The sequence below is a fragment of the Tarenaya hassleriana genome, unplaced genomic scaffold (genome assembly GCF_000463585.1).
Source record: "Tarenaya hassleriana unplaced genomic scaffold, ASM46358v1 Cleome5, whole genome shotgun sequence".
Taxonomy (NCBI): domain Eukaryota; kingdom Viridiplantae; phylum Streptophyta; class Magnoliopsida; order Brassicales; family Cleomaceae; genus Tarenaya; species Tarenaya hassleriana.
In genome coordinates this window covers 5,380,491-5,408,408 of record NW_010967707.1, presented here as the reverse complement: position 1 = coordinate 5,408,408, position 27,918 = coordinate 5,380,491, and the positions used below count along the sequence as shown (strand labels likewise).

At 40.2% G+C, this 27,918-nt stretch overlaps 7 protein-coding genes and 1 non-coding gene across 17 annotated transcripts in view; 4 read left to right on the top strand and 4 right to left on the bottom strand.

The window, feature by feature from the left end:
- The window catches only part of LOC104827126, a 5,101-nt gene extending 3,695 nt beyond the window's left edge, over positions 1–1,406 (bottom strand). The window contains exons 1-3 of one of the 2 annotated variants that reach the window (XM_010560207.1): positions 519–1,406; positions 213–392; positions 24–134 (exon numbers count right to left, since the gene is read on the bottom strand). In XM_010560207.1, the coding sequence (XP_010558509.1) occupies positions 24–134; positions 213–392; positions 519–698 (471 nt within the window). In that variant the 5' untranslated portion in view covers positions 699–1,406. Of the gene's footprint in view, positions 1–23; positions 135–212 lie in introns of both variants that reach the window. The other variant, XM_010560206.1, reaches the window with a different exon arrangement.
- A 4,577-nt stretch (positions 1,407–5,983) lies between these two features.
- On the bottom strand, positions 5,984–10,570 carry LOC104827127 (squamosa promoter-binding-like protein 7). Its single transcript, XM_019204127.1, is given in 12 exon segments — positions 5,984–6,291; positions 6,354–6,648; positions 6,804–7,241; positions 7,244–7,384; positions 7,469–7,628; positions 7,788–7,923; positions 8,088–8,205; positions 8,495–8,602; positions 8,717–8,791; positions 8,868–9,082; positions 9,257–9,429; positions 10,020–10,570. Coding segments are annotated over 11 exon segments (2,403 nt in total). The 3' UTR covers positions 5,984–6,291; positions 6,354–6,360.
- A 1,323-nt stretch (positions 10,571–11,893) lies between these two features.
- Positions 11,894–13,839, bottom strand: LOC104827125 (NADH dehydrogenase [ubiquinone] 1 alpha subcomplex subunit 8-B-like). Of its 7 annotated transcripts, none has more exons than XM_010560200.2 (3): positions 13,462–13,826; positions 12,523–12,666; positions 11,894–12,157 (listed from the first exon to the last, which is right to left on the bottom strand). In XM_010560200.2, exons 1-2 carry the CDS (start codon positions 13,647–13,649, stop codon positions 12,534–12,536), a joined length of 321 nt encoding a protein of 106 aa, XP_010558502.1. In that variant the 5' UTR covers positions 13,650–13,826; the 3' UTR covers positions 11,894–12,157; positions 12,523–12,533. The 7 variants fall into 7 exon arrangements, with proteins under 7 accessions (XP_010558502.1, XP_010558506.1, XP_010558501.1 ...); XM_010560204.2 differs by having other exon boundaries at positions 11,894–12,150; XM_010560199.1 differs by lacking the exon at positions 11,894–12,157 and having other exon boundaries at positions 12,261–12,666; positions 13,462–13,668; positions 13,783–13,839.
- A 192-nt stretch (positions 13,840–14,031) lies between these two features.
- Positions 14,032–15,156, top strand: LOC104827124 (50S ribosomal protein L33-like). The gene is made up of 2 exons (XM_019204065.1): positions 14,032–14,122; positions 14,664–15,156. Exon 2 carries the CDS (start codon positions 14,670–14,672, stop codon positions 14,844–14,846), a length of 177 nt encoding a protein of 58 aa, XP_019059610.1. The 5' UTR covers positions 14,032–14,122; positions 14,664–14,669; the 3' UTR covers positions 14,847–15,156.
- Positions 15,157–15,671: 515 nt separating this feature from the next.
- On the top strand, positions 15,672–19,287 carry LOC104827122. 3 transcript variants are annotated; one of them, XM_010560197.1, is made up of 8 exons: positions 15,672–15,695; positions 17,049–17,474; positions 17,652–17,772; positions 18,061–18,373; positions 18,452–18,524; positions 18,621–18,711; positions 18,807–18,886; positions 18,988–19,287. In XM_010560197.1, exons 1-8 carry the CDS (start codon positions 15,687–15,689, stop codon positions 19,123–19,125), a joined length of 1,251 nt encoding a protein of 416 aa, XP_010558499.1. In that variant the 5' UTR covers positions 15,672–15,686; the 3' UTR covers positions 19,126–19,287. The 3 variants fall into 3 exon arrangements, with proteins under 3 accessions (XP_010558499.1, XP_010558497.1, XP_010558498.1); XM_010560195.2 differs by lacking the exon at positions 15,672–15,695 and adding an exon at positions 15,724–16,060; XM_010560196.2 differs by lacking the exon at positions 15,672–15,695 and adding an exon at positions 15,725–15,982.
- A 329-nt stretch (positions 19,288–19,616) lies between these two features.
- On the top strand, positions 19,617–21,227 carry LOC104827463 (receptor-like protein 12). The gene has a single exon (XM_010560633.1). The coding sequence runs from the start codon at positions 19,617–19,619 to the stop codon at positions 21,225–21,227; it is 1,611 nt and encodes a 536-aa protein (XP_010558935.1).
- LOC109117230 (receptor-like protein 12) lies at positions 21,147–27,528 on the top strand. The gene is made up of 2 exons (XM_019204043.1): positions 21,147–21,185; positions 25,795–27,528. The coding sequence occupies exon 2, from the start codon at positions 25,960–25,962 to the stop codon at positions 27,163–27,165; it is 1,206 nt and encodes a 401-aa protein (XP_019059588.1). The 5' UTR covers positions 21,147–21,185; positions 25,795–25,959; the 3' UTR covers positions 27,166–27,528.
- A 233-nt stretch (positions 27,529–27,761) lies between these two features.
- On the bottom strand, positions 27,762–27,833 carry TRNAP-UGG. Its single transcript has one exon. It is a non-coding gene; the product is annotated as a tRNA-Pro (tRNA).
- Between the last annotated feature and the right edge of the window lie 85 nt (positions 27,834–27,918).

Genomic DNA, 27,918 nt, shown 5'->3' with positions numbered 1-27,918 from the left:
TATATATATATATTTTATAAAACCTGAGGGAGGAACTGTTTGCGGAATCCGTAGTTGGTGTCAATGTCAAGCCTTCCCCCAAGACCTTTGGGAATGGCCTGTCTGTATCTGCACCATCCTGTTGTCGTCATCCCCTGTTTTTACAATAATTGCTGAGATCTTCATATTCACAAGTTTTTTTTTTTCCATTTCTGAAGCAGGGAAGAAGAAACCTGTTCGATGATGGGAAGATAACCACCGACGTCAGGAAGAATGGAGCCGTCGTCGAGAATGCCGCCTTCACCCCCGACTCCAACGTCGATATCATCACGACCCATCATGTATAGAACATCGTATATCTGGTTCACCGCGTGCCCCGCGTTTGTCCACGCATTTGTATTGATGGTGATCCCCTGACACAGCATAGAAAACCAGATCAGATCGCAAGCGAGTAGCTGCAGTAAACTCAGGGAGGAGAAAGAACTGAGGAGAGTGGAAGATGATGATTGGTGATGGTGAAGAAGTGAAGTGTGTTCAACCTCGAGACTGAATTCTGATCTGTTGAGCTTCAAGAGGTACAAGAGGGCGAAGAAATCGTCGGTGTCCACATCTGTATCCAACAGAATACGATGTGGACCAGCCCGAGCGAGGTCTAGTCCTAACAACACTAGAACCGTGAAAGCTTTGATAAAAAACCAGAATATCTTCGGCTGCAGCATCTCTGTCTGCGAACTCCGATCAAAACCCAGGCCCTGTTTCTGCAGATGGAGAGAGCCCAGGTGAAAAACAAGACAAAACAAAGATTAAAGTTGTTGTTTTTCGGGAGACGAATGGATCAGGTAGAGAAACTATTGCATCAACCTGATTTTCTGTCTGCGCTTAAAAGCCAAGACCCAGAATTTGTTCCACCAAAAGGGAGAAGACCCAGATTATAAAAAGATGAAAAGAGCGAGAAAGTTGGCTCCTTTTACTTGGATTTGCGATGAATCATCGGCACAAGAAACTGTACATTATCCTCTCCAGGGAGAAACACAGGAAAGTGAAGGAAAAGGAAAACTTGGGGCAAAGCATGTCGTGACTGTGTTTGTGGGTAAAAGACCTTTTTTTGTGATAAAAACACCACAAGGGAAAGAAGAGAGAGACGTGAAGAGCAAATAAAAAAGGAGTAATAGTTGGTTGGCCATGAGGGACCAACATGGACACAACCTCTAATTCCGGGCAAAAACTTAGTCAACCCCTTTGAACATGTTTTGATACAAATCTCTTTGTTTTTTTTATATATATTTTGATCGGATTTCAGGTTTAAAATTTAGGGTTTAGGGTTGTACGTGTATAATCTCTCTCATGTTGATGATGCAATGTTATACGATTTGCCATCGTCTTTTTTTTTTTGTATAAACGTGATTTTCAATATTATGATTATTATTTCGAGGAAAACAATTTGAAAAAGGTGGGGGAAGGAGCACGTGAGATGGGCGAGAGAAGCGCCGGTTGAAATGATCGGGAAAGAGACTTTTATTACTTAATGACAAACGCTCTCCTCAAATTGCGACTTTGACAAGACAATTCGAGTTTGGATTATGTCTTAAGCCCCTTTAGATTCAATCTATCTCTTCTGTCTCTCCACACACACACACACACACACTTATGTACACACATATATATATCTTAAGGTTAAGAATGATTTTTCAACGTAGCTAAGGTTGAAAGAAAACTAGTATGCATTCACACACACATATATACATACACCTATATGAAACGTGTGTGGTTCAAATCAATATATTATTTTTTTTTTGGGTAGCACGGTGTTTTCTTTTGATTTTAATTGTGAATTTGTAGTAAACTTCAAAAACTTGATGTGTGAATGAATGAATAACTTTTATTAAAAGGACCTCTAAATTTATACATATGAACGTTTGGTCAAACAATTTATCCACGAGAAACATATATATATACATACATAATATATATATATATATATGGATAGATATTCGAGTTTTGGGAAAGTAAAAAAAAAGTGAAACATTTCAACTCAATAAAAAAATAGTTTTAGTTATTTATAATACGAAACTTTTTTTTTTTAATTTAATACGAATACAACCCGATTGAGTTGACGAGTGGAGGAAAGGGATGGGATGAGGCAAAATCTTAATGACGTCATATGTGGCGGCTTTTGAGATTTTCTTTGCTCAATAAATAAATAAATAAATAAAAAGTAGTGAAATATTTCTTTTAGTCTTTAAACTCGACGCGTCTCATTCGCCATACTACACAAAATTTTAAAATAAAACTATGTATATAAAGGTTGATTTATCGACCATATACTTATAGACGTGGCCTTATGGAATCATTTGTGTTTAATACAAATTAAATTTTGCATTTGATATTTTTACTAGTTACACATATCAAAATACATTGAAAATATATCTTATTAAAACGAGGGCCACACTATTCACTAAATCATTCTCAAGTAATTGTTATATGAAAATTGCCATTGTTCATTGTTGTGTATTTTGGATTAGATCTCATCCATTATGACAAAAATCTCTACATTTTATTTTTATTTTTTATTTTATATATATAAAAGCTATTATTTTGTTTGCTTTTTTATTTTTTATTTTATTTCGGGTGTCAACTATCAAGCATGCCTTGACTTAGTCCAATAATATAATTAAAAGGAAGAAAATCTTTTTTAATTAATAATAATTTTAAAAAGAGATACTTTTTTTAAAAAAATTATTCGGACACATGATGGCTTTATATTGAATTCCATTATATATTTCCCTTTTGAGTTTGAGGCCAAGCTCTCTAGCGGGTGCGTCAATATTTTTCTTTAGCATTAATATCTTCGAAATCTCTAATGGTAATCATAAGTCAATGATGTTTGTATGTATTGATTTGTGCTTAAGGTGAATCTTTGAACAAAACTTGTAATCTCCAATACCATTATGGAAGAAAAAAATAATTAAAATGTATGATCCATTGAGTATCGGTTATGTATATTGGGTTTAGTATTATTTGGTTTTAAAAAATGTTCGGAATTATTTTATTTTTCAATTATTTAAACATGGTATCTCCAAAAACTCAAAATCACGAGAATGGATTAATCGAAATTCCATGTTAGAAAATGATAGGGATTATGATCTATGATTTACCATGAATGTGTTTCGACATGGGGTAATTCGACGTAACATAGAATCACAATTCAAGATATGTTATATGTAGATATATTGTATAGTAATCGTTTCGGATATATTTTATTTATGATGTTCATTTATATATACACAATAAAAGTTCTATAAAAGACTAGGATTTAAACTTAAAAATGCTATACAATTAAAATTACTATAAGGTGCACTTTAATTATTCTTACTGCAGTTAATTAGATCATATTATGATTATCTTTACTATTTCAGTCCGCAATAGCAATATTTTTCAAACCTATTTACGCATATTCCTTATCGAACTAAAGAAGGGTTCAAACGAAAGAAATTGATTTTTATGTTACGTTATCGATTATCCATAAAAAAAATGTGTGATTTTTTACTTTAAAATAATGATAAATATTATACATTTTTATTCTGATACAAAATAATAGGATTTAAAAAAAAAACATAAATCATCCCTCCTCTCTACAAAAATGGACCCGAATAGAAAATAACTTTTGCACTTTTTCACAGTCACTATATATTATTACAGAAATATTAGATAAATCAATGCCTTTTTTCCTCCGCTTAATAGTAATATTCCATGTTTTTCAAAAACGGTGGATCGATATTCATTAAACCCTATTCAATCATACATATACATATATATATATATATATATATATATACATATCAATGAGCTTTGTCGTCAACCCGACCCACAAGCTAAATCACCACAATATCACAAAATGGTTTTGTTTAAAATTGATAAATTAAATATCAATAATAAGAAACGATGAATGTTAAAACTAACAAATCGAGTAGTGTACGTACCTTTTGAATTCAGATATGCAGCCAACTAGGGATTAAAAAAATTCTGTCCAACTTATTTTATTTTTCCAAAAGTCGTAGGATAATAACTGGATCCGCCATGACAGACAAAAACCCTAAAAAAAAAATCACAACTTGTAATTAAAATTGATTGGTCAGAATTAAAGTTTTAAAAAAATAGTGTACACTAATAATAATAATAATAATAATAAAAATAATAATAATAAAAAGTCATTTATAATGAGAACATGACTGCTCTTTTCTAGGCAACCAAAATAGAAAGAAAAAAAAAAGTCAACGGGCAACAGATTCAATAGATGGAAATTAGAATTACTTGTATTTACATTTGAATAAATACATAAAATTCTCTTGTAAAGGTACTAATTTGGGATTTTCTTTTTTTCACCTCACCAATGTTCTGTGTTTTGTATAATTTATGTCGCCATTTATTGATTTTTTTTTTGTTTTTGCAAAGAGGAGAAAATTGGGATACTTGGTTGAATTCTACAGTCACGTGGAAAATATGATGTAAACATCACGTGACGTGGTCGCTTCTAATTGACTGAAATTCCCAAATGCCCCTCCTCCTGACAAGAGAAGGCTTATCCACGTGATCTGTCCTCGTATCTTCTCTCTTTTTCTTTTATTTTAGTAACTAGTCAAAATACGGTTTTTTTTATTTTCTTTCAAAGTAAAAAAAAAAACATTTTCCTTTAGTAAGGTAGGAGCCAAAGCCGTTTTGCACTTTCAGATTTTTTTTCCTCGTAATCCGAAAGTTCAACGGATCTTAGGTCCGACTACATCTTCCAGAAGATCGGGAAAACCCAGGTAAATATCCCTATTCATGCTTTAATTTGAACCTAGGGTAAGAGCATGCTTTGCAAGTTCTCTCAACACTAGGCTATCCAAGTTTGGGTTGCATTTTCAGTTTTTGGTGGTTATTATAAAAAAAATTTCTTTACTTTAAAATTTGTTTTTATTTTTGGTATATTTTGCCAAAACTCCCAAAAGATAAACCTAAAATACGTGATATTTTACTAATATATATATATATATATATATAGTCAAGGTTTTTTTCTGAAAAGTTATATTCTGATTTTTTAAAATGTTCAATTTTTTTAGAAAAACATTATTTATTTTTTTAAAAAAAGTGAGATTAGTATCCTAGAATTTGCAATATACGAAAGAGGAGATAATTACTATTATACGCAAAAACAAGCATAGGAAAAAAAATAGAAATGAATCGAGGAGGAGGTCCACACAAAAATGTCACACATTTGAATGCAGAAAGTGCATCCCCACATGATCTCTTTCATCAATGGTGGTGGAGAGCAAAGCATTGACCATGTAACCAAAAAACAAATTTGCACAAAAAAGTATCTACCATGGAATATCAAAGCATGCTTTGGCATCACCACGATCACAACATTTCATAAATTATAAAGAAATATTTAAAAATATGTATGGTAATATTGTATATTGTGTATATATATATATATACCATACATACATATATGTAAGGGTCTTATGCTTTTTGTACTATGATCGAGTGTTTGGTCAAAACCCACTTTAAGATTTGCTTTTGCCAGTGTAATGATAAAAGTGAATAATTAGAATAATGATTATAATTATAAAAAAAATGGGAGAGGGAGGATTAATGTGGCCTAAGTAGATTTGGTTTAACCATAATTACTTAATTAGTGCATGCTTTGAGGCCCAATTGCAAACTATTAAGTGGACAACTTCATCAGCTTTCCACTCCCAATACCTCTCTCTCACCATTATTTGCTCTTTTTGGCGTTTGGACGCAATCGTCATCGATGATGCAAAACGAGGAAAATGGCCATTCTAATTTCTAATTACAATTCTCAAGTATTTTAATTTTTTTTATTGAAAACATGATTAGGGTTTTGAATGTTGAGATATTAGAATTCTTCGTCAAAAATGATAACAGCACTCCAATTTCATTGAAAGAATCTACAACATTAGGTTGGGTATTTGAAGTTTGTGGATTCAACCATCAAAACTCTCATTAAAACCAGTGGTCCATTTGATTATATTTTCATCCAATTTCTATATAACAAAAAACAGATACATATCTTAACATTTTCTTCTTCACCGTCTTCCAATTTCAGTTAGAAATCGTAACTCAACGTGTTACAGAAACAAAAGGAAATAAATCATCAAACTGCTGTTATTACAGTTGCCGCAGCTGCTCAAGCCTTTGTAAACCGAAGTTCGTCGTCCCTTCTGATGCCATGGAGCGGAATCAATCATCATCCAATGTCTGAGAAGAAGCTGGGCAGTGATATATGTAGAGAGAGAGAGAGAGAGAGAGAGAGAGAGAGAGAGAGAGAGAGAGAGAGAGAGAGAGAGAGAGAGAGAGAGAGAGAGAGACTCTCTGTCAAGTTTCGTGAGCCAATCTCGTTCTGACGGCCACTGCAAATGCCGTGACCCTGTTTGGATGGTACAGAACCGCACATACCGTGAAACAGAGGATGAGTGTTGTGATTATGAATGCGGTTGGACGGGATCTAAATGCCTGGACAGGGTATACCGGGCTGCAAGAATTCCTCGGCCAGTCTCTGACACCGTCCACGTTCATTACAAACTCTTTGCTTAAAAGAGGGTCAGTTTCTCTCCTGGCCACCCGCTGCTTCCCCTGCTTGGAAACTAATCCTGCCTCTGGATCCTGTAACCAGAGTAATGGGTCCGTTAATGGCGAAGGAAATTATGGTAGGAGCCTGTAAACGGATGTGTAGGACAAGATAAGATCGAAAACAAAATAAACTATTGGATTGTATCAACAGAAAAAAAAGGAACCTCAGACACTAGTTAGTTCTTTACCTGATTAATGTTTGATGTTCGTGATGGTGCGTCCTTCTGGAAACTGCTTTTGCAACCGCAGCCACAGTCACAGCCACAATCACAATTTGATGAAGGAAGATCGTTTCCAAAGTTTGTCATTGATTGTTCATGGCTCTGACGTTTCCTGTTGATGTCTCTGGCCATATTCATATTTTCATGTAAGAGTCTCACGTCGCTATCACTTGTACAGTGAATCACAGAGTCAGGTTCCATTTTGTTCAACAGAGTTTCCAGATTCTGCAGCACTTTCTCCAATATGGAAACCGAATTACTCCGTATCAGATAATCCAACACCCGATTGAATCTCCGTATCTGACAAAGATTCATGTTCTGTCCCCTGCATTCTGAAGTGGGCGCCTTAACTGACCATGCTATATCTAACAGGAGCCCAGAAAAGGCTGTTTGCCTCTGCCGATCTAATATCTCCGGGTTATCTGACTGGTTAATTTAATAAAGAGTGTAGCATTGAACTTCTGCTCTATTAGTTTCATTTCGGAGCAAATAGCTTCATCTCCAATAATTAGAGGAATGAAATTTGAAAGGCCAGATTCATTCTCAACCTACAAATACCATCAAAGGGCCAGAGAGTATTATTAGACAATACAAAAATCAGTACAATCAAATGTGTTATCTAAAACCTGTACCTCGACAAATGCAGGACCAAAGAGATTTGGGTCGGAGTTCACAACATTGATCTTGTACAACTTATTACAACAACAACGAGAACTCTTCCCGTCCTGGTTGGGTGAAGAAATAACAGAATAGTTGTAAGGTAAGTACTTCCCAGAAAAAGAGACAAGAAACCTGGAATCAAACAATATTTTCTGTAAGCCCATATGTGTTTCTTTCCCTGCTTTGAAAATTATAGTAGTCTTAAATTGAAGCTACTACCGCAACATATGGGAGAGTTTAAGACTAACAATACATGATTGAGCATGATTTTACAGATCAATACTTGCATACCGAAATTTTGGTTGCAGGAAGTTCCGTCCACAAATGATGAGTTCAATTGGTTTTCCAGCTTTAAAACATGTTGGGTAGACAAATTGAAGTCTTGGGGCCTGTAATTTTATATCGACTCTCTTGACAGAGGTTCCACCTGCACCAGAAAAAGAACAAATCATATTAGAATGCGCAAGCAAGAATATTACTTGGAAAGAAAAAAGAGAAGTTGCAACTAAGCGCAAGGCGTGATAATACAGTAATACTAGGGAAAGAAGTAAAACCGAGAAAAAGCAGAACGCATCAACTCGGGCTACTTGCCTCTCATAAGACGGAAAATCATGTTGTTCAAATAAACAGTCATCGAGCCTCTCCCAAACAGCATCTTTCCAGGTTTAAGAATAAACTCATCCAGATAAGCCACGGGATCTTTAGATAACTGCTTGCGATAACAGAAACGAAAGAACCGCAAAAATAACAAAGTTAAATAAGAGATATTTAGTTTGGGATTTCTCCCTCCGAGAAGCATGAAGGCATCCAAATAGCAGAATACAGATGTCAGTGAGCTCGAGAGTAAGCGTCCAGGTGAGCGACTTAATTGTTTATGATTAATCTTATTACGGAATTCCCTAGACATGCAGGGTATCTAGATACACTATTGAGAAGAAAAAATTTCTGATGCTACACCCTTTAGACAATAACGAGGAGCAAGTGATAACAAAGTGTACCTTAGCCCACATAATCTCAGGCATTGCAATAAAGACAGTCAATATCGTACATCCAGGACGAATATAGCTCTCCAACTCCACAGGCATGGCGGCCAGCCACTGGAATATCTGCAAATTCATTTAATGATATGACAATTAGGTCCTAAAGTTTCTGAAAATAATATATTTACAGCCCTCCGAACACTAAAACTGCAACTTCAAGAAATAACTCTTTGAGATTACTTGATGCCGCAGTCTCCTAGGGAACTCCGCTGGATTCCAATCGTAAAGTTTGAATGAGATTCGACCAGTTGGGCACTATAATGAAGCACAAAATTAGAACATCAAGCATGAAAGAGTTCTTGAGGAGAGAGTAACAAAAAAGATATCCCACCTCAGATGAGTAAGCACTTCTGTTGTCACCATAGAGAGGTGAATGTTCAAATTTCGTGTCATTCTTTCCTTCATCTGTCTGAGCTGCAAAAGATACAAAACTATCTGCATTGATACTCTGGGGAATAGGTACAGCTCCCTGCCCACAATTTTTTTCATATTCAAAATCCAGTGAAGCCTCTTGTTCTGCTCTCTGGTCAATTGAGCAGATATTGTCTGCAACAGATTAAAATAAAGGTACAAATCGAGTTAGGTTTATTTTCCACGGGAACTTTGGCAATGCTACGTAGGAATGTATACTTCCGGTTTGAAACTCAGAAATCTCAAATGAAACAAGCAACTAAAAAAAAGAATCGACACGATGAGATGCTTTGATCCATCACTCTTTACCTTTTTCATCGTCAACATCAATTACGCTGTTCTCATTCTGCAATGCTGCTTGCTGATGCTTTTCATCTCCGTCTCCTTTATCTACGGGTTTTCTTTTACGCCTGTTGTTGTGACGCTCAAGCTTTCTTCGACAACTGCGTTTACCTTCGTCGAAATCTGACAGCATATGAAACCTGCCATGTGGACTCCTCATAGTAAGACAGGGAAAAGGGGAGCCAATACAAAAGAACTCAGGGACCCTTTTGAGCTATGAAATTCCCTTGTTACATCAAAAACAAGAGCGAAAGTAATCTGACCATTAGACAATTGACAAAGAAAATCCAACGATATTTCAACTCATTATCATCTGAACAAAGAGACATAAGTACAAATTAACGATAACATGGTGATCTTAGTCAGCTAACACAAGCATTTCAGCTAATATCTCCGGGTTATCTGACTGGTTAATTTAATGTAAAAAGAAGTTTCAGTTGATCTTCTTCAATTCCTTGGCCCCAGAACTCGCTAAGAATTCCTTGATGATCCCAATTCAATGCACGAGATTGTTGCTATTATATCCCAAAAGAAACCAGTAATACACCATTTTGCATCACAGACCTAATTGACTTCGATTTCCCAGATTAACAAGCAATAAATTCCATCATAAAAGCCTAATCAAATTCGAAAATCCAAACGAACAAACAAGCAGTAAGGCTGTCCAGGAGAAATTCAATTTGGGAGGTCCAGTTCTAGATTCCGAGCTTAAATCACAAGACCTACATACTTTCCACACTGTTGGCAGTATCTCTTGGTCTCTCCGTCGAGCACGACGGAGCTCGCGTTCGCGCACCGGAGGCAAACCCTATGCCTCCGATGGTAACCTTTGAGCTCGCTTATATCCGCTTCGCAACCCGGGACCTGGCACCGGGCCAAGCCTGAGCCGCCACGCCCGCCGCCCCGGACCCGCTTCTTCGTCGGAAGCTCCGCCTCCTCCAATCTCTGGTCGATCTCCGGGCACGAGCATGGGATCCTACCTTCCAGGAAATTCGAACAAGTCAACCGCGGGTCCCGCTTCCTCACCCGATCCGAACCCGAACTCGAGCCCGGGGAAGGATCCGATTCCGATTCCAGCGGTTGATTCTGCGGGGGAGGAGCGGCGGAGAACGGAGGTTGATCGGAGTCGAAGGAGACGAGAAGCCGATCGTCTAAGGCGAAGTCGAGGAGATCTCCCCAATCCCAGACGGCGGCGGATAACGCTGACGGGTCACCATCGACGATTGCCGGCGGTTGTAGCTCCATCTCCGGCGCCGATGACGAAGGCGACGCAGAGGACATCTCTGCGGAGATTTATTAAGAAATGGAAGAAAAAGACCGAGGCAATGGCGGTTAAGGAATTTGGTGACGCTAGTTGCAGGGTTTAGGTGAATTAAGGTAGAGAAAGCCATTAAAGAAAATGATGAATTTATCCTCTAATCCAATTTTTATTGTCTCAATTTAGTATTAAAATGTAAATGGATGTCCCTCTTTTCTGTTCAAAGATGTTTGTATTTTCTGCTGGAAAATAGTGATTTATTTTTAATATTTTCAATCAATAATCTTGTTTTAATTATTTTGATTTTATTTTAAAATTTTCATCTTAAAATGGAAGACTACATTATACTAGTGGAAGATTTTACAAGAGTTTCCGAACTTGACATCTTTATGTCTAATGACTCTTAACACAAAATAGTCAATTAAATTAAAATTTTTAAAATAAATCATCGTACGTAATATACAAATATTAAACACTTAAATACCATATCTAAAAAAATATTGCTATGATATTTTAACTGTTTTTAGTTTAAAATCTCAATTATCTATAAATATATAGATATATAAACTATTATATTATTATCTATCTATTTCAATCCAACTAAAAAATATTTTAAAAATGACTATTAATGCAAAAAATATATTTTAAATTGAATTAAAAGTAATTTATAGAAGATAGAGATTTTAATATTTTTTAGGTGTTTGTTTTAAAAAATATTAGTCAGTTATTTGATTGGCTATATTAGAAAAATGTTAATTTGGAGGCGGGGGGGAATATTTATTCGAGGAAGCAAGCACATTAGCAAATCCAGTTTTACGGGAGGCGAAGCGTGAGGGCGCAGCGGTTGAGAATGACGCGCGGATGCTAAAAAGATATCATCGCGTCGAAGGGACGCGAGCGGCGGAAGCGGAACCAACTGTTGTTGAAAACGACGGCGCATCGGCTCTGACTCGACTCAGACTCGAGGACGCGACTCTCTCTCTTGATCTCTCCTCATTCGTTTTCCCAATAATAACGGTAGATTTTTTTTTTGTTTTGGTCATATCCACTAAGAACGCGACACGTGTAGATTCCGTTATAAACCCCACTACTAGAAAGTAAGAAGCGTGATTAATTAATTGAAACAATACTTCAGATTATTTTTTTGTTTTGATAAAAATAAATATTCATTTGAACTTTTAAACATCTAGAAGTTCATTGATCATTTGGCTTAGAGATGATTGAACGGTTTCGCTACTTACCCACAATGAAAAGGATGTTGCAACAAAAGTTTCAAAATATTTATCATTCTACGAATATTTAAATCAAAATCAATCTATACATGACTAGCAAATAATATTATTGAATAATAGAATAGATGACACAAATTAGAGAATATTTCAAATAAATACAAAAAATGAGTTATACGTCCATAATTTTGTAATTCAACCAAATGGGCCGTAAAGATGAAAAATCAAATGGGCCATAAAGCCCATTAACGCGTCACTATTACGCCCATTAAGGGGCCTCGGGAACCGGCCTTTGACAAAGTGCTCTTTGTTATCAGTTTCCTTAATCTCTCCCGCCAAAATTCCTCTGTTGGCGTAACAATCCTCTTTCGCTGCTGCAACCTGCGATAGGGTTAGGATTTTTTTTTTTTGGGGCAAAATCCTAGGGTTTATTGGCTTCTGAATCAATCCAGAAGAAGCAAGAGCTACAGTGCCCGTCTGTAGATTCCTTCTAAGACGACAGTATTACTTTCACCATAAATGTTCTATTGTTTTAGAGCAAACGATACATTTTTTCCCCGCTTTCACCTGAAGCCCCTTGCTGGGTAAATAGAGAATGATCTAACGGAGAGTGACGGCAATTGTCGGCAGTAAACAAAGACTGGGTTTTAGGACAATTAGCAAAAGGGAAAAAAAAAAGAGATTGAAAAGCAAGGCATCTGCTTTACTGAAATGATGATCGGGCAGTAGAGAAGAGAGAAACAAACCCGAGTTCAACTCAGTCGAGAGGACAAGCTTTCTCGAAAGCAAGTTGCTCATTCCGACACAAATCGAACTCGTTGGTGTAGTAATACAGGCAACCCACATACGCATCCATCTCCTTCGTGCATTTCTGGTGAAGATCTTTCAGCCTGCATCCATCCCATTCAGTTCTACTGTGTTAAAAACCCCCTCCCCTCATCTCTCTCTCTCTCTATATATATATATTTCATGCAAATGCAAAATGCCATGTCATGTCATGCCATGCCACAAAAACCAACAACTGGGTCATGGACTACTTCTCAGGCTTCTTCCATCCGTCGTGTTACTCAGCTCTAAATCCTATATAGACAGTGGGCAGTGTGATTCACATGTACAGGCCTAGTGTGTGTTCTATGGATATAATGTGCTCAGAAATCACAAAGTAAACACCAATCCAAGGAAGTGTGAAAAGGTCAATAACCCCTAAACTTCAAACAAAAGACAAGTCTCCTAACAAAGATCCAAGTGAAGCAGATAGTTCGCCCTAAGGAAGAGGGGTCCAATCCAATCCGAGGAAATTAAAGTGAAGCAGACAGTTGACCCTAGTGAACTCATTTTAAACAAGACTACTATCTGGATTCCATGAAGGTCGGAATCTAAGCTGTCTTTGACCTAGTTGAGCCTATAGAACACTGTACTAAATCATTTCTTACTTCTTTGATGAACTGAGATTCCTCATGGCCACATGTCACAGGTGTAGTTAGACATAGTTACCTAAGAACCTTAACTTCTACCCATTTGACAAGCCACCGCTGATCCACAGAGTCACACTTACACTACATGATGATCATAACCCTAAATCTACTTCTTGGTATGAACCATATTCATCAACAACAAATAGCACAGATCGTACCGATCAATCAAACTCGCGAGTAAAAGGAACGAGAATGAGGTAGATTACGTACAGGCCAAGCGCGCAGCGAGTGACGTCACGCCCCTTGTCCAGGCACTTCTCCGGGTTAGAGTCATTCTTCTTGCATTTGAGGAATGCGACGTTCTCGGGCATGTACCTGACCCCTATGTGCTTCGCCAACGCCGTCAGAACCGACGACGTCGGAATCGGGTCCCCCGTCGCGTCCACCGCACTCGCCATCGCTCAGATTCCTAAATCCCTAACCCAAATCAATCAAATCCAAAAAAAAACGAACAGAGAATCAAAATTTCACAAATTCCCGCTCAATTGCAAGAAGTAGAAATAAATGAACAGACAACGAAGCTCGTCTGACACTTTTCTCCGGATCGACTTCGAGTCTTCTACCCCCCACAGAGAACAGAAGCAGCTGAGGAGAGGTAGAGAGAATGATAATACAGGCCCGGCAGTACAGTTTAATGGGCCTATGTGGGCCTAAGAAGGGTATATTGGGTCTAATTTATTAAAGCATAAAACTATACGTTTTGGGCTGATAATATGGACTCAGTTTCATCCTTCAGGCCCAACTTGGTTAACTAGGGCTCTTTTTCTCTCTCTCTTTTTTTTTCGCGCTTCATTCACGAGAAATTGCACCTGCAAGCTGTTCGTGCATTCTCCCTGCTGGTTGGAGTTGAAGAAAATTCTTGGGGAAATTGGTAAGAAAATACGTCATTGTGCGATCTTTTTTTCAGGTTTAAGAGCTAAATAAGTTCGATCAGTACTCGAAAGATGCTTCTTTTGCGTTTCATTTGATGATTTTGGTGCTAGTGATCTATCTGTCAGCGTGTTCAATCGGTGCCGTTGCTCAGAATCCCACGCGATTGCACCAAACGATAGGAATTTGCAATAGTTATCTGAATCAAATGTGAGAACTTTTGAGCTGACGCTTAGATGTGAAACTTGAGATGAAACGAAAAGGGTGAGCCTTTTTTTGGTTAAAAGGTCGGCCCTTTTTGTTTCTGTGCCCTTAACATTTGGTAAGGTCGGTGCTTTTTGTTTCTGTGCCCTTAACATTTGGTTATGTTGTGTCCGAACTCTGAAGTGTGTCCAACGATCCAAGTTCTTGGTAGTTTTGTTCTGTATAGTTCTAGAGGATTTTAGGTGGAAGATTGCAGTTTCTTTTTCACTTGGAATTAGGATTGGACTCTTGTAACCATTTGATCTCTCCCACCCTCCCGGCTCTCTTGTTGGATGTAGTGAGAAATGGGGGACAAGAAGAAGAAGACGTTCATGTTCATCCGTCTGGTCTCGGCTGCTGGGACAGGATTCTTCTATGTCAAGAGGAAAAGCAGCAAGAAGCTTCTAGAGAAGCTCGAGTTTCGGAAGTACGATCCCCGTGTTAACCGCCATGTGCTCTTCACCGAGCAGAAGATGAAGTGAGAGTTTGGGCTTTTTCTTTGTTTTCTCATTCACCCCCAAAACAACACGAAGTAAGTTGCTTTCAATCAAGAACTCGCCAGTCTGCTGCTCCTTTTCTTTTTTTTTTAAAAAATCACTAGTCTTGTTTGAAGTTGGTTCAGGACAAGCATTCACTTTGAGGTTTCCAAACACTTACAATGCAGTTTCATTAGATTCTGATTGTAATAATATCTGCCAGTCTGATTAGTTTTTCGCATATGGATGTAAGGTAAGTGTTTATTTTATATTCCTGGAAAAATGTTCATCTCTGATATGTGAGGTTTTCTGTACCCTTGCTGCAATTTCTTTGTCAGAATGATGATGATTGTGTTGTGAGTGTAAATCTCGAAATGCATATGATCAGTCTTTGATATGAAATAAAGCTAGTAGTATCTCTCATATACTACATTAACTTGGAGTATCCACACGCGCACACACACACACACACACATGTATATGTATATATACACAAATTTTCTAATATTAGATGATTTTTCTAATGGGGAAGAAGAAAGGAAGTCAACATTTTGACTCCAAAATTTCACGGGAAGTCCACGACCACGTTTCGATTAAAGAAAAAAGGCGGTTGTGAATAATAATATAACATGTGGAGATATAAAAGAGTACAAAAACAGAAGCTCAGATGAAGCAATGGAGTGATTTTCCCGGGAAAGTGACGGAAAATGACAAGAACAAGAGGCAACGAAGACTAATGTTCTCGTCATCTTCCTGGTGACTTCCGAATCAACGGTTTCAGAAAGGAGAGAGAGAATACTTAAAAAATCCTTAAACAAGATTAAGAAAATGATTACGTATACATAAATGCTAAAGGTGTCGCCTTTTTTGTCCTTTTTTTCTTATTGTGCATCGTTGTGACTTGTGGGTGTGGCAGTCAGCTGAAGTAACAAAGATCTCATCTTTTATAGATTTTGCTTACCTTACTCAGAATATCTGTCGAGGGTTAGGTTTCCTATAAAATTTTTATAAATTTATTTGTTTGATTGGTCCAATTGAAGATGCGAGAATCCGCAACAAAGCTACCCAGCAATGTAATGGCCGGAGATGATTCTTCTTCTTCTTCTTCTTCTTCTTCTTCTTCTTCTTCTTCTTCATCTCAGGTATTCAAAAAATCTGACTTTTGTCTCTTTTATACTTTTTTTTTTTCCGAACAAACTTCTGGGTTTGTGGATTTTGAGGTAAAGTTGACAACTCTCTCGCTCTCTCTGTTGACAGTTTGAATCTTAGATTTAACGGTAGAATATGAAGAATCGGTAGGAAACGTATCTGGGTTTTCTTCCGTTTTACACCAATTTTACTTTTTTCCATCTGGGAAATTTTGTTGGAAGGGCAGGTCGAGATGTCTGATTAACCATGGAAGTTCCTGTAAATCTAGGGTTTATCATTCTAGACCGAACGAGAGCGTGATCTCTGCGCTTTTTTCCTCTTGCTTTGGCGGTCTGGAATCCGAATTGATAAATCTGAACTACTCAATAGCCTTAGAGATTGCAGTGATGTGCATTTGTTTGCTCTAGAGAGAGAGGGAGGTTCACTTGTGGGAGATGTAATCTAAGCAATTATTATGACTTGACATGCCTTCATTTACTGCAGATATATTTTCCTTTTGATGAACATTAAACTGAGCACTTCTCAGTATCTGGTCATGAAGGCCTGAGATTTTTGAGATATATAGATATCATCATACCTTCTGGATAATGAAATCACTGGCAAGAGATTTTGTGTTCCTTGTCCGGGAAACAAGTTACGAATAGCTGACCGACTTATGCTTTCGTTCTTGGAGATAATGAATGGACACTAAAGGGCAAAGTACAGCCGGTGCACAGGGTTTGGGGAAGGGTCTCAGCGCACTGGTGTATTGTAGGTAAAACTTATCTTGCAGAATATTCCGCAAGAGGCAACTTCTAGGACTCGAATCCGTGACCTCTATAGGTCACATTTCACGACGACAACACCTTAACCAGTGCGTCAAGGCTCCCCTTCAGATAACGAATGGACAGTGTCAAGAAAAAATCCGATAATACAGAATAGTGAACCACATATTCACTCAAATAGCTGATGCTGTGTTTCTTTGCATATTGAGGAATGATATTGCAATCCATCTTGGTTTTTTGTCATGGATTTGTGGATGAGAAAGTCATGAACTTTGATGTGTACATACGTGTATAGGGTGATCATCAAGTTAAAGAAAGGAATACTGGAGATATCCCAAGTTCTGAGACGTGTGGAAAGCGAATGGATCTTTCAGTCCAAATTCCTCCAAGGCCCTCTACGGCTAGTGGCGGCCAGAATCCAAAAGGTTCATCATTGAAATCTCTAACTTCATTCAAAGGCAGTGGTTCATCGTCATATTCGGGAGGAATCTTGCGAAGTTTAAGCTTAAACAAGAAAGTTTCTGTACCCGACAGCGAGAAAAGCTTCCTATTAAGTCCCGGTCTTATGGGTTCCACCGAAATCCCCATTGCCACAGATTCATCGGTTTTGCCTTACTGGAAGAGATGCACTTCACTTCCTGCTACTCCTGCCACCAAATTGTCTCCGGCGATATCTCAACCTGTTTCAGCTAGAATGCCAGAAGAACAACCTAAAGCTAATGTGAGTAACCAACAGGTGTAGGATTAGTCCTGAATCTTTCATTACTAATTAGAAAATAGAGTTCCTTTCACTAAGGTTAATCCCTGTGTGAGTGAGTGCTGCTTTTCTGTTTCTTTGAAATGAATTTCCTTTCTTGTCCAAGCTTTAACTGAGAAAAGGAGAAACTTTCAAATGCAGAAAGATGTGGTCCGTCCAGCAGTTTCAAGATCAATTTCAATGCCCGGAAGAAACAAAGTGATCATAAGATCAATCTCTTTTGACAGCTGCAAAGAGCATGCTTCGACTGAGACCAGAAACGGTACATACTTAAAGACATTATCATCAATTCCTTTTTACAATCAGAATCTTAACTTGACGGAATTCGTCTTGTAGATATCTCAGCTGAGATGTGGACATGGATTTTAGGAACATTCTTGTTTTGTATGCAGTGTTTGCCATTCAGTTCATATTAGCTTCTGATCGATGAGTGGCCAATTTCTGATCCCTTGTCTTACATTTTGTAGAAACAATCCTTCGAAGACAAATTTTACCAGTCATTTCTTCTGTTTCATTTCTATATTGTGTTTTCCCGGGTACTTGTCTTCAGCTGATCAAACCACTCCGGTTCCTCCGCAAGATACGGATGAAGAAATCCCTGAGGAAGAAGCGGTATGCAGGATCTGTTTAGATGTGTGTGAAGAAGGTAACACTCTGAGGATGGAATGCAGCTGCAAAGGCGACCTCAGGCTCGTGCATGAAGAATGCGCCATTAAGTGGTTTAGGACGAAAAGGACGAGAATCTGTGATGTCTGCAGACAAGAAGTCCGGAACTTACCTGTGACTTTGCTCCGCGTCCCGTCCCATAGTCAAAACAGCAGACATGAACACAATCAACGGAGCATACAGACCCGATCCATCAGGTAATAACAATAACGAAATCTTTTTCATATTTGCCGTTGTGGAAAACGGGTTTTGGTGAGTGGATAATATTCGTGCAGCGCCTGGCAAGAGTTTATCGTGCTCGTTCTAGTCAGCTCGGTTTGCTACTTCTTCTTCCTTGAACAGTTACTGGTAACGCCAAAAAATTTCTCCCTTTCATCCTTTTCTCATTAGGAAGATTGTTAAGCAATTGCAAAAATGTGATGAAAGTTCGATGCTTTTTTGTAGATTCGTGACTTAGACACTCAAGCTATATTCATCGCTGCCCCGTTTGCATTTACTTTAGGCCTCTTAGCATCCGTTTTCGCTATCATTCTCGGTAAATTACCGCCCCGGAAAGCCTATTTTTTTCGTCCTTCATCGGTGATGAGATTAGATTTTAAAGCTGTAAATATCATTATCCAAATTTTGCAGCAATCAGAGAATACATATGGACATACGCAGCTCTCGAGTTTGCACTGGTGTGCTTGTTCTCTCATCTGCTATACGCCACGGTGCGTAAAAATTTCCGAATATTTCATCTTTCTCGTTTACTAATTCCGGTCTAATTGTTTGAAGCAAAGAATTCTCATGGCAAAGGTGTGTTTATTTTCAGGTGCGTCTACGTGCGAACTACGCGATAACGTTTGCGGGAATTCTTGGGTTCGGGATATCGGTGTGTCTAAACTCGTTGTACCTTTATTGTTACGCATGGCGTGTACGCGTTCATAGGCATAACTCGAATCCAGTGTGAGTCCGTCTTTGTTCTTCCCTCTGAGTTCGTGTCTGGAAGAGCAAAACAATGTCTGAAAACTCGGTGACTTGTAGATATGTATTGTTCATCTTAAAGGCAACGTGTGAGAGATTTTCGTCCGAGCACGAGGAATGGCTGCTGTTTTCTGTTTTTGGGCGTTAACTTGTTGCTGTTTTGTGTAAACCAAAACGCCATGTGTTCTTACTAGAATCTACACGGAAGCGCACGACGTTCTTATTTACGTCGTGGGTTGTTGACTCGGCCTGACTGAGCCCCGAGGGTTGGGTTGAAGGTCGCTCGTGGTTTCGCGTCGATAACACGAGACTTACTGCCGTTTAGTGGGAATGAAGACGACGCGCGTTCTTTCTGTTTGAGTCAAAAACAGCACGGCGTTTGGAATTTAAATATACAGTAGAACTGACAACGACTAACGAAGCTTCCTATGACAAAAGATTTTCTGCAATAAGATTATTCAATGGAAAAAAAAGAGGATGAGAGGCTCCAACTCGTTCAGAGCGCCATATCTCTTGTTCTTGTCCGTTTCAAGTTTACTAAATACGTTTGCTTCTCCTGCAAGTAACCTGTGTCGGCCCGACCAGAGGGAAGCTCTTCTGGAGTTCAAAAGCGAGTTTCGGATTCAGAAGATTGAGTTCCAGACAAGGATCATTTCGTATCCAAAGAAAAAATCATGGGAGAAGAGAATGGATTGTTGTTCCTGGGACGGTGTCAGGTGCGATCCCATGTCCGGTGAGGTGATCGAGTTAGACCTCAGTTGCAGCCGTCTTCACGGCCGTTTCAGATCAAACAGCAGTCTCTTTAAGCTGGGAAATCTTCGGGTTCTAAACCTCGCTTTCAACGATTTCGATTATTCTCCCGTCCCTGTTCAGTTGGGCGAGCTCGTTCGGTTAACTAAACTTAACCTCTCCTCTTCTTCCTTATCAGGTCAGATTCCGACCCAGATTATGCACTTAACCCAGTTAGAGTCTCTAGACTTAACTAGCTTCTGGTACCGTTCAGGCTTATCCGCTGAACACTTGTTCCTTAGTAAACTTGCCCAGAACTTGACGAACCTCAGAGAACTGCGCCTAGACTCTGTAGACATTTCTTCAGAAATCCCACAAAACTTGTTGAACCTGACCTCTCTGAGATCTCTCCACCTTAGTGGGTGCAACTTGTTCGGGAAATTCCCGGGCAATGTTCTTCGTATGCTTGGCATTCGATCCGTCAGGTTGTCCAACAACACAAATCTGAGAGGATCTCTTCCAGAGTTTCATGGGAATAGCTCACTGGAAACGTTGGATCTCTATGAAACTTCCTTTTCGGGCGGTATACCAAACACCATCGGCAGCCTCCAGAGTCTGAAATCTTTGCGGCTCAGCGGTTGCAATTTCTGTGGAAATATCCCTCCTCCGCTCGGAAACCTCTCATATCTCACCTCTGTCGACCTTTCGTCTAATAACTTTTCCGGCCAAATTCCGTCTTCTTTCGCCAACTTGAATCGCCTCGTGTCATTGGATCTCGGGGATAACGAATTCAGCGGTGACTTTCCTCTCGGATTCCTCAATATGACGAAGCTGTCTGAATTAAACCTTGGTGGTAATCAGTTCACAGGCTCGCTTCCGTCTAATATGAGTGTGTTGTCGAACCTGGAGTTACTTGCAGCGCACGAAAATTCTTTCGCTGGAACTTTGCCTTCGTCTCTATTCACGATGCCTTCACTGACTGTGATTTATTTGGTCGGGAATCAACTCAGCGGCCTTGATGATTTTGGGAATATGTCTTCCTCCTCGTCTAAGCTACGGCAATTATCCCTTGGCGACAACGATTTCAACGGGCCGATCCCGAGATCCATTTCGAAGCTGGTCGACCTCATATTGATCGAGCTTTCCTATTGGAACACAGGAGGAAACGCCGTCGATTTGCGTGTTTTCTCGTGTCTCAAGTCGCTCTTGTCTATTGACTTATCCTATCTGAACACGACGACCATACTTGACTTGAGTATATTATCTCCTCTGAACGAGCTTCAAGATTTGCGTCTCTCGGGCAACATTGTTGACAAGGTTAAACGTGTCCCTGTTTCTCAGTTTAGTTATTTGCTTTGAATTGGTATTTGGTTGTTTCATAAACGTCCGAGTCTTATGGGTTGTAAAAGCTCGGATTCGATTTCCTATTTCTTTGTTGATTCTGTTACAAGAGTTTCTATTTAATAAGATGAAAGGAAGGCCATGAGACATGTACTCTGGCAATTACAAAAACACGTCTCTGTTTCTTTTCTTCCAGTGTTTCTATTTGGATTTTTGCAGAAGTTTCGTTTCCCTCTGTCAAGTGGTATCAGAGCGGTGGTTGATCAAACACGCATGCCCAAATATATGTCGAGAATGGAATCATCAGGGAGTGCCGACCGAAGCGGAATCGGAGGCAATGGTGATCAGTCGACAACGACGGAGGTGAGGACTCCGACACGAGAGGGAAACCTGTCTCTGCAGTTTCCGATGCTTTCAAAAACCAATTATGACACATGGGCGATCAGGATGAAGGTGACGTTGAAGGCACAACGAGTATGGGAAGCTGTGTCCATAGAGGGACCAGTCGATCCTCAAATGGATATGATGGCACTCGCTGCCATATATCAGGGAATTCCAGAAGAAACATTGCGGCAGCTCGGTGACAAAGACACGGCGAAAGAAGCATGGGATGCTCTTAAGTCTATAAACCTTGGAGCAGATCGAATCAAGAAGGTTCGAGTGCAGTCTCTTCGAAGGGAGTTCGAGGGGATTTGTATGAAAGAAAGCGAGACAGTGGATGAGTACACTGGACGAGTCGCCACACTTGTGAACCAACTGAGAGCATTAGGCCAAAATGTTCCAGAGGTGCAAGTGGTGGAAAAAATGCTTAGATCTGTAACATCTAAGTTTATTCAGCTATCTTGGTCAATGGAGCAGTTTCAGGACTTGAGCAAGATGAGCGTGGAGGAAGTTACAGGATCTTTTAAAGCGCATGAGGAACGCTTGAAAGATCTCGACTCAAAAGGAGACGAACATGTCCTGCTTACGAAAGGAGAATGGAAAGCACGTGCAGAGTCTTCAAAGTCCAAAGGAAAGAAACCCCAAGAACAGAGTGGCACACGGGGTCGAGGCCGCGGACGTGGCAGAGGACGCGGTTCTGGCAGAGGAAATTGGCGAGGACGTGGACGTGGTTATCCCGGTGGTGGCAGAGGTCAGAGTGAGGATGAGAATCAGAAATTCGACATCACAAAGGTACAATGTTACAATTGTGAAGAATATGGCCATTTTCAAGCAAATTGCAAGTCTGATCGAAAGAATGATAAAGCTCATTTGGTGGAGAATGTGGATGATGAATCCACCTTATTAATGCTGGAAACAAGTGAACTAATTCATGTTGATGAGACGCTGGAAGGCGAGTTGCTGCTAAATGAGGAACGGACAATTCCGAAATTCAGTTCGGATGAATTAAGTTCAAAAGAAGAAATCTGGTACTATGATACCGGAGCGAGCAATCATATGACGGGAAATCGATCAGCTTTATCAAATCTGGATGAATCTGTAAAAGGGAAAGTCAGATTCGGAGATGGCTCGGTAATAAACGTTGAAGGACGAGGAACGGCAGTGTTCGAGTGTAAGAATGGTGACCGTTTCAATCTCACCAACGTTTATTACATACCTCGGCTCAGATCCAATATTATCAGTCTTGGTCAACTTGATGAGTCTGGAGCAAAAGTGGAAGTGTGCAGAGGCGTTCTGAAGGTCTATGATCAGAAGAACACATTGATAGCCAAAGTTCACAGAGGTACGAATCGGTTATATACCATGAAAATGTCGCAGGTGAAAGTTGAGTGTCATTTGACAAAGACATCTGAAATGTCGAGTCTGTGGCATTCGCGGTTTGGACATCTGAACTCTTTGGAGAAGCTTGCACGGGACAAGCTAGTAAAAGGGCTGCCAGAAATCGAGCAACCGCGAGAAACTTGTGAAAACTGTGTTTTGAGCAAACAACACAGGACAAGCTTTCCAAAAGCAGGACAATATCAAACTAAGCAGCCATTGGAACTGCTTCATGGTGATGTTTGTGGGCCAATATCACCTACAACGCTCGGCGGAAACAGGTACTTTCTATTGCTCGTTGATGATTGCAGTAGATATATGTGGATTGAGTTGCTCAAAACAAAATCTGAAGCACTTTCTGCATTCAAGAAAGTGAAAGCTGAAATTGAGCTAGAATATGGTCATAAGATCAAGATTTTCAGATCTGATAGAGGCGGAGAATTTACGTCTAACGAGTTCAAAAGTTTCTGTGAGATGCATGGTATTAGGCGACAGTATACAGCTCCGTATTCGCCACAGCAGAACGGAGTGGTTGAACGACGAAATCAGACTGTAGTCGAAATGATGAGATGTTTGTTGAGAGGCAGGAATGTACCTGCGTTATTTTGGGCCGAGGCAGCACGGACAGCAGTGTATATTCTGAACCGATCGCCGACCAAGAGCATACAGGGAATGACACCATACCAGATATGGAAAGGAAGGGCACCTAAAATTCAGCATCTTCGAGTGTTCGGATGCATCGCATATGCCAAGAACGTCAAACCTCACCTTCCAAAACTCGAAGACAGAAGTGCAAAGCTTGTATTCCTTGGTTATGAACCTGGTTCCAAAGCTTATCGACTGCTAAATCCAGGTAATAACCACGTCATTATCAGTCGTGATGTTGTATTTCAGGAGGAGGAGAAATGGAATTGGCAGAACCTGAAAACAACATCAGACACAACCACTGGGTCATTAATCATTGCATACAAAGGCATGCAAGAAGGTCCATATTATTCTGGAGATCAAGCTCCGGAAATGCCGGAAATGCAGAATCAGCCCGAACTTGAGTCTGCCACTGAACCTGTCACGCCGATTATGTCTGATCGGGAACATCTATCCGTAATTGGTACAGATCGCGATGTTGACTTGGAATCCGGAGGAGTTGCCGACTCTGGCTCCTCTGAAAGACCCAGAAAATACAGAAGTCTGCAGGAACTGTATGACAATACAGTCGAAATCGATCAAGACAACATGGAGCTGCATCTAATGGCAGCTGAGGAACCAGTAACTTACGACGAAGCAGCCTGCACTGAAGAATGGCGACAGGCCATGGCAGAAGAAGTAGAAGCAATTCGAAGAAATGGAACATGGGAGTTGTCTGAGTTACCTAAAGGTCAAAAAGCCATTGGTCTAAAATGGATTTTTAAACTCAAGAAAAATCCAGAAGGGAAGATTGTGAAGTACAAAGCTCGGATTGTGGCAAAGGGCTATGTACAACAAAAGGGAATTGATTACGAAGAGGTGTTTGCACCGGTGGCTCGGTTGGAAACAATCAGGCTGTTATTGGCTCTGGCGGCTAAAAATGGCTGGCGTGTTCACCACATGGACGTGAAATCTGCGTTCTTGAATGGAGAACTGGAGGAAGAAGTGTACGTAACTCAACCCATCGGTTTCATTGAAAAAGGTCACGAGCAAAAGGTATTACGGCTCAAGAAAGCACTGTATGGCTTAAAACAAGCCCCACGGACTTGGAATGCAAAGCTGGACAAGTGCTTGCAGGGTCTAGGATATGAGAAATGCTTACTTGAACATGCTGTTTACAGGAAAGTAAAAGCAGGGGATATCCAAATTATTGGGGTTTATGTTGATGACCTAATAATTTTGGGTTCAAATCCTCAGGAGGTGAAGAAGTTCAAGGAGCAAATGAAGGAGACATTTGAGATGAGTGATCTCGGATCGTTAAGCTATTATCTGGGTATAGAAGTCAAACAAAGAGCAGGAGACATCAGTTTGTGTCAGACCAAGTATGCAGAAAAAATTCTGGAACGGGCTGGTTTGGGAGATTGCAAACCGTGTCGGCTTCCCATGGACACGAGAGTCAAATTGAGCAAGGAGGATGAAAGCTCTCCCGTCGATGCCACTTTCTACAGGAGCACAGTAGGAAGTCTGCGATATTTGGTAAACACACGCCCAGACATAGCATTTTCGGTCGGAGTAGTAAGTCGGTTTATGGAGAACCCGACAACAAGGCATATGGCAGCAGTCAAACAAATCCTTCGATATATCAGAGGAACGTTGAGTTATGGCTGCAAATACATGAGAGGGAAATCAAAGGAGCTGAGCTTGATCGGATATTGCGACAGCGACTTGGCAGGAGACATCGACGATCGGAAAAGTACGACCGGCGTGATATATTTTCTGGGAAGCAGTCCTATCGTCTGGATGTCTCAGAAACAGAAGGTAGTGGCATTGTCTTCATGTGAGGCTGAATATGTGGCAGCCACTGCAGCAGCTTGCCAAGGAATTTGGCTCAAACGATTGTTGAAAGAACTTCAGATCGGCGATGTCGGAAAGGTCGAACTGAAAGTTGATAACAAATCTGCCATCGCTTTATCGAAGAATCCTGTTCATCACAACCGTAGCAAGCACATTGATCTCAGGTACCACTTCATTAGAGACTGTGTGCAGAAAGGAGAAATCGAGGTGGAATATATCAAGACACAGGAGCAGCTCGCGGATATTCTGACGAAGCCAATGGGACGAGACAGATTGCAGTGGCTTAACGACATGATTGGGATCGGAGATCGTAAGGAGCAGGAACACGCTTAAGGAGGTGATTGACAAGGTTAAACGTGTCCCTGTTTCTCAGTTTAGTTATTTGCTTTGAATTGGTATTTGGTTGTTTCATAAACGTCCGAGTCTTATGGGTTGTAAAAGCTCGGATTCGATTTCCTATTTCTTTGTTGATTCTGTTACAAGAGTTTCTATTTAATAAGATGAAAGGAAGGCCATGAGACATGTACTCTGGCAATTACAAAAACACGTCTCTGTTTCTTTTCTTCCAGTGTTTCTATTTGGGTTTTTGCAGAAGTTTCGTTTCCCTCTGTCAATTGTATCAACAGCTAACGTGAGTTCAACCTCCGGGTTTGCGTCGGAACTGGTGCGACTGCTTTTGTCCGGCTGCAACATTACCGAGTTTCCAGAGTTCGTCAGTTCTCAACGAGATATGTTGAATCTAGACCTTTCCAACAACAAGATCCGAGGTGAAATACCAGACTGGTTATGGAGACTGCCACAGTTGAACGTCTTGAACCTGTCCCACAACGCTTTCAGCAGTTTCCATGGATCGTTGGAAGGTTTCCCTGCGACAATTCTGGTTTCTGTAGATATAAGCTCAAACATGTTCCAAGGACCACTTTTTGTCCCATCACGGTATCTCCGCTATCTGTCTGCAAAAGGAAATCATTTCAGCGGAGAGATTCCGGAATCGATATGTGCCTCGAGCTTTATGAGAATCCTCGATTTATCCAACAACAGCTTCACGGGCTCGATTCCTTGGTGCTTACGGAACCTCCAGAGTGATCTTGCGGTTATGAACCTTGGTCATAATCACCTGAGCGGAAGTTTTCCAGACATGTTTGCCAATGGAAACAGCCTGGAATCACTTGATGTTAGTCACAACCGATTGGGCGGAAAACTTCCTAAATCTCTGATCAATTGCACCCGTCTGGAAATCCTAAACGTGGGAAGCAACAGAATCAGAGACTCCTTCCCCTTGTGGTTGAAGTCTTTGCAAGAGTTACAGGTTCTTGTCCTTCGCTCGAATGAGTTTCATGGTACAATCTGTGGTCTTACCGAGCTTCCCTTCGGGTTCCCTAAGCTACGAGTCATCGACATATCGCACAATCAGTTCCTCGGAGCTTTACCGTCTGGTTTCTTTGCGAATCTGAAGGCGATGGTAAGGGTTGGGCCTGCCGAAAATGGTTCGGAGTCGATGTATATGCAGGCTGGCTTAGGCTACTATCACGATTCGATAGTTTTGACGAATAAAGGAGTGCAGCTGGAGTACACACGGATCCTTACAGTCCTAACGGCCATCGATTTTTCGGGAAACAGACTCCACGGAGAGATTCCTCAATCCATCGGGTTACTGAAGGACCTTAGACGCTCAGCCTATCGAACAACGATTTCTCGGGCCACGTTCCGGCATGTTTGACGAACCTGACAAAGCTCGAGTCACTAGACTTGTCTCGGAACGAGCTCTCGGGGAAAATCCCTCCGCAGCTCGGAAGCATGTGGTCACTGGCGTACATGAACTTCTCCAATAACCAGCTGGAAGGTCCGATACCGCAGGGCCCACAGTTCGACACGCAAGAGCGTTCTTCGTTCGAGCACAATCTCGGACTGTGCGGTCCTCCGCTCGGGGAAAGTTGCGGAGAAGCGAAGACACGGATAATGCATCAACCTGAAGAGAAAGAAGAGGCGTTGAGTTGGAAAGCGGCCGTGATAGGGTTTGGACCTGGTCTCTTTCTCGGAGTCGTCATCCAACACATTTTGTTTCCTCGCAAGTGAGCGCGCGAACGGTTCGTGAAGGTTTCCATTTCACTTGCAATACAATCTTAATACGATGGTCCCTTTATTCTCACAAACGTTGAATAATGTATGTTTCCTGTATAAAAGATATTTTGGTATTTAACAAATCACCGCAGATTTTTAAAATAAAAAATAAAAAAGGGAGGCTGAATATTCCGTATCTTACTACTGAATAAAATTACAACAGAATTGATCAAATGATCATCGATTGCAAAAGGTGGGGCATTCCGAGAATCGAACTCGGGACCTCTCGCACCCAAAGCGAGAATCATACCACTAGACCAAATGCCCTTGCCTGGATAAATTAACTTTCAAATTTTAACAACAATACGAACGAAACCTAGTAACAAAAGCAGGAAAAGATTCATGTTCTGTC